The 5184-nt window shown below is 37.4% G+C and overlaps 1 protein-coding gene across 1 annotated transcript; it reads left to right on the plus strand.

The window, feature by feature from the left end:
• Window positions 1-293: 293 nt before the first annotated feature.
• LOC121302684 (tyrosinase-like) lies at window positions 294-5169 on the plus strand. Its single transcript, XM_041232753.1, has 3 exons — window positions 294-437; window positions 2989-3170; window positions 3804-5169. Exons 1-3 carry the CDS (start codon window positions 313-315, stop codon window positions 4034-4036), a joined length of 540 nt encoding a protein of 179 aa, XP_041088687.1. The 5' UTR covers window positions 294-312; the 3' UTR covers window positions 4037-5169.
• The last annotated feature ends 15 nt before the right edge of the window (window positions 5170-5184 follow it).

Raw genomic sequence — 5184 nt, forward strand, 5'->3', positions numbered from 1 at the left:
AGAAGGCTTTTCATGATAGCAATATTGTTATGTTACACTGATGCTAGTAACTGAATATGATTGGTTATTGAAACATCTCTAATGATTTACTTATTCTGCTGCATTGTAATAGAGAAAAGCAGACTCTAAGTAGAAAAGATCACCATTACCTTTCTCTGTTGTACAGTTTACTTTGCTCAATGTGTGATAAACAAATTATTTTCAATTGCCATCATTTCTTCAAGTAGGAAAATCTGTGTAATCTGACTTTGTGGCACTGCGATTCTAATGCGGCTGACATTCTGACCAGGTTTTGCTGATCCTTCTGATGGCATGGCCAACCAAGCACAGAGCACCTTACACAACTCACTTCACATCTTCATGAATGGCTCCATGTCTCAAGTCCAAGGATCGGCTAATGACCCGATCTTTGTGCTTCATCATGCATTCGTCGACAGGTGGGTGTAGATCATGTAACCTCTGTAAATAGCTGGGGCTCTATAACTGCTGTACATAGTGTGAATGATATTCCAATGGTGCTTGAAAAGTTCAGATAATGATATGAACTAGACAATTATTCTACTGAGCTTTTTTAATACCCCTGACATTTTCCATATCCTCATGGATAGTCTCAGCCAGTCAGGAGCAGTCATTATCCCACAGGTAGATTCTCAGCCAATCAGGAGCAGTCATTATCCCACAAGTAATATCCTCTAACAGGACTTTAGAATCCTAAAACCTGATTTAAATGGTGCCATTAATATCAAACAGCCCAAGATACCCAGACCAAAATAAAACCAAGAAACACATTAAATAAATGTCATCATACACAAAAACAGTTGTTCAGTGTATGATAGTGGGTGCCCTAGTGAAGGCACAGCTCTAGTGTGAGAGTGAGTCATACAGTCAGGGAAGCGTAGGTTTGCAGGAGACCCCGCTGCTCAGGTGCCTGGCGAGCGCAAGCAGGCAAATGCAGGTCTGGCCATTGTCCTCTAGAGGCTGGTAGCTCGCCTCTCACGGCTTCCTGGGTGTAACAAAGAAATTGGCTTCGTCGTGGGATTTGGAGGTAAAAAATCGGGAGTAATTTAGTTGGACTTTCTAAATAAAAATAAATAAATAAATAAATAAATAAATAGCATTGATAAGCCCCATGGTGACCAGCCATTATCTAGCCATTAATGCTTAAGTAAACAACTGATTGGTTGATACGAGGATCCAACTTGGAGGGGATGGCTGCTCCATAGTGTTTCACCTTTGCAGATGTTACAATGGTAGAAATAAAAAGGGTTGCAATGAAAAAGGCACTGAAGCTAGTTAAGGGAAGGGATATTTATTTTGTACACTTAGCTACTCCACTTTATGTTGTAGGGAAGAGTGTGACAGTTTGGTTTCTCTTTTTATTTATTTAGTTTGTATTTTTATATTCAGAAAGACAATGTATTCATGCTGTCATGCATTTCCTCCACAACAATTATTTATTATCAGTCAGCCGATCAAAGGAATTCTAATTATTCAGTGCCCTAATTTTAACTCGACATACTGCTGGATTGCACTCAGCAGCCAAAACCAGACTTTCCCAATCTTGTTATTAAAACTTCAAAGTGTGTCAGGTTTTGAAATCATGAAACTTTAATGTATTTGACCTTGAAAAGGCCAATATGCATATTTCAAGGGACTTTGTTTCCATGTTAAACATTTCTGTTTCTTCAACTGCAGGAAATCATTTGGTTGTCTTCTTTTCATATGGTTAGAGGCCAGCTCCATTTCCATAAAATTAAACCCAGTTATTTCTTATTCAAGCTTGATGTGCAGAACCTTAACAATTATACTGTAAACAAACTATACACTGCCTGGCCAATTTAGCATGTGTGGGATGAACTTGAAAGATACATTGATCACAATCCTCTGCCTACCTCTTTGTTCCATATTGCATGAAATAATAATGATTGAATGGTTCATATGGTACTTGAATTATTTTGTTAGCTGTGTTTCGTTTGACAATAAACTGATCTAGCCTTCTAAACGGCACAAAAGGTAAAGTGACACATTGTTCAGCAGATTCTGTTCCAGCTATGCATTGCTGGTGGTTCTACACCACATCTGATTTCCAGTCTCCCATTCAGTGTGTTATATAACACAAGGGCGATTGCTGGACAATGGATTATGACACGTAATCTTGCCATGGCAATTATTAAATAAAGAACTGTATTGTGTAAAAGAAAATAAATAAATAAATCCAAGAAAAAAGGATCTTGAAAACATACACAATGCAGTATGTGGGTGGTGCCAAAGTACAGTTCCTTGTGAGCGTTTCTTCTTCTTTCTCACAAGAACTCTAAAATCGCCCACCCGTCTTTGAATGTTTTTGGTGAAGAAGAACTTGTGGGCTGGAGCATGTGAAATGGAGCTAGATAAATCACAAAAATAACATTTAAAAAAAGTCTGAATAATAGATTGCAGAATCCTACTAACAAGCCATCTGGCAATGTAATCTCTTACTGAAATGGGGGTAGATCATAAAGAAAAGTGTGTAAACACAGGGAACTCGTTAAGCTTTCACACAACAATAAGCAGAGATCTTTTGTGTGTTTTTTTTGTTTGTTTGTTTTAAATGTTATATAATTAGATAAATACATTTTATACATGTTGTTTAATTTTTGTTTTAAAACATGTTAACAGAATAAAATGATTTAAAGCTACAGTGGATACAAAATGGTAACCCAGAATAGATGGTAGTCCCCTCTTCAGAAATATGCACAAGATTTCAGAAGTCCATTGCCACTGTAAATATTATCCATTTGTTACCTATGGAAAAGAATCAGTGGGATATTTGTACTTAGTTATAATGGTGACCCCCAGGGCCTGTGTTTCAATAATGTTTAACCCACACATTTGTTTTTTTTTACCCATTATATTGGGAAGTGGAGCCATAATGCCTGTCAGCACAGTGTGTTTTAATCTGTGTGCTGTGCGCTTAAATATCATTCAATTCTAACATTCAACCTACAGCATCTTTGAGCAGTGGCTGAGGAGACACCAGCCTGTGGGGGGGGTCTACCCTGCAGCTAACGCACCAATCGGACACAACCATGGCTATCACATGGTCCCATTTATTCCGCTGTACAGGAATGGTGATTTCTTCCTTTCGTCACGGGAGCTGGGATATGACTATGCTTATTTGTTGGAGCCAGGTGAGCTCTCAGTATGAGTCCTAATTTTATATGAAGGTCCCTAATCCCTGTTGACTATAATATATGGTAGGGTATTTTTGTATCATGAAGAGCTAGCTGCATCCCTAGTTTAAAGGCACAAAAAACATTGTCACGTTGAGTTGAAGTAGCTCGGGTCTGTTTTTCAATGTAACAGCAGGTGGTGGTGTACTTCACAAAGATACAGTCGAAAGCTGTTGTTTTGTCACAGTACCGAGTATTCATTAAAGTGTCCCTAAAACTACTTCAAAACCAAATTTAAAAAAAAATGAGCAACACAGAAAAATTCAATCCAACGTTGGTTTTTATCAGGTAAGCCCTGGTGACAGTTGTTTGTACTTGCTGGGGTTACATCCCAATAAATCGAAACAAAAATAAATATGAGAGCTGTTTATTATGCCAATCTCTTCAGTGCAAACAATGGTTTGAGACTGATATGGTAGTCTGTATTTTATAGTATTATTAGATTGTCGTTTTAGATCTACTTGAATTTCAGAGACGGCCATACTAAATGTGTTTATTTTCCACTGTGGGCAAACTAACCTCTGCACGGTAAATGTAAAAACAGTAACCAAAACATTAGCAAGCACAGTAGACCAGTATTTGTTTTTCCAGGACAAAGGTTCCTGGAGGAGTTTTTGGCACCATACCTGGATCGAGCACGGCAGATTTGGCAGTGGCTGCTAGCAGCTGGGATAGTCGGGGCACTGGTGGCGGTCATCTTTGTCTTGTCAGTCGTGCTGGCCTGTCGCAAGAGGAAGAGAAGAAGGTCCTCTTATGAAGAGAGACAGCCTCTGCTCCACGAAAGTGATGAGAGCCAGAACCTCAATTACCAAACTACACTGTGACCGAAAACAGGAGTATAGACAGGGACGGGCAAGTTTGCTGTGAGACATGCTGCAGCCTCTAACGAATATGTAGAGCACGGTTGGCAAACTGCAAATGTGACAATGCATTTGTGTCGAGTCTGGGAACATTGCCTCAACAGTCCATAAAACAGATTTGCATGCATAAGTAAATGTGATCTGGCATAGCTGATATGGTATTGCTGTTTTTTTGTGTTTTTGTTTTTTTTCCAAAACGTGATCCAGTAATGATCTACTAAATATAAACTACAGTTTCAGTGGCAGTTTGGATGATGTTTACAAGGAATTACATTTGAATCCTGTCTTTTTTTTTTTTTTTTTTTTTTTTTAATCAAATTGTATTTTTATTTTTTATTCTGTTTTATTTGTATTTTATTTTAAAACAACAGGGTATTATTGTGTTTAACAGAACTACTTTGATGCAGTTTTTCATACAGGTTTCAGTAAGTCTGATCACTTATCACTTGCCTATCTCTAACTGCATTCCTTGATCGTTACATAAATGTAAGTACTGAAAAAAAAATTATTAAACAGAAATATGCTGTGATTTTTGTATTGATTTACACTCTCTTGATCACTCTTAAATTTTCAAGCACTTAAGGTTAGCATTTTTTTTTTTTTTGATTGAGAGCCATTTCCATGGTTACAGGCCTTTGTATTTGGTTGGCTTCTGTTGTTTACAGTGACATGTGCACCAATATGATTGGCTAGAAGGGGTGCACCTGAAAAATCCACTGAAAAAAATAACTGGAAACCCATGGTAGACTTGGGTACATTAACAATGGTATTGAACTGTAAATATTCGCCATACGAATACACTTACTTGTTGGGGTAGAGAATGACGATCAAAGCATTTAAAAAATATTTTTGTAGAAATCACTCAACTTTTTTTTTTTTTTTTTTTTTTAAATCAACACCTTTGAAGTAAAGCATAAAAAAATTAGCAAACCAAAATGGGGAACAGCGACAATGCGGCAAATGTGACTAAGAAAATGCTTTAGTTCAATAAATCTGTTTCTCAGTATTATTATTTTACAATTCACAAAAGGACAAGAAAAGAATATAACTCATTGTGGGCAGAGCACTATTCTTAGACACATTGAATCACTGAGGGCCTGCACCACACCCTA

Source organism: Polyodon spathula, chromosome 30 (assembly GCF_017654505.1).
Source record: "Polyodon spathula isolate WHYD16114869_AA chromosome 30, ASM1765450v1, whole genome shotgun sequence".
Lineage (NCBI taxonomy): Eukaryota > Metazoa > Chordata > Actinopteri > Acipenseriformes > Polyodontidae > Polyodon > Polyodon spathula.

What these genes read in the sequence shown, in the direction of transcription:
- LOC121302684 (XM_041232753.1), top strand. Translation starts at nt 313, where the DNA reads ATGGCCAACCAAGCACAGAGCACCTTACACAACTCACTTCACATCTTC. An exon ending in CATCATGCATTCGTCGACAG is followed by an intron (nt 438 to 2,988) that starts GTGGGTGTAGAT and finishes TTCAACCTACAG; the next exon opens with CATCTTTGAGCAGTGGCTGA. An exon ending in TGCTTATTTGTTGGAGCCAG is followed by an intron (nt 3,171 to 3,803) that starts GTGAGCTCTCAG and finishes TTGTTTTTCCAG; the next exon opens with GACAAAGGTTCCTGGAGGAG.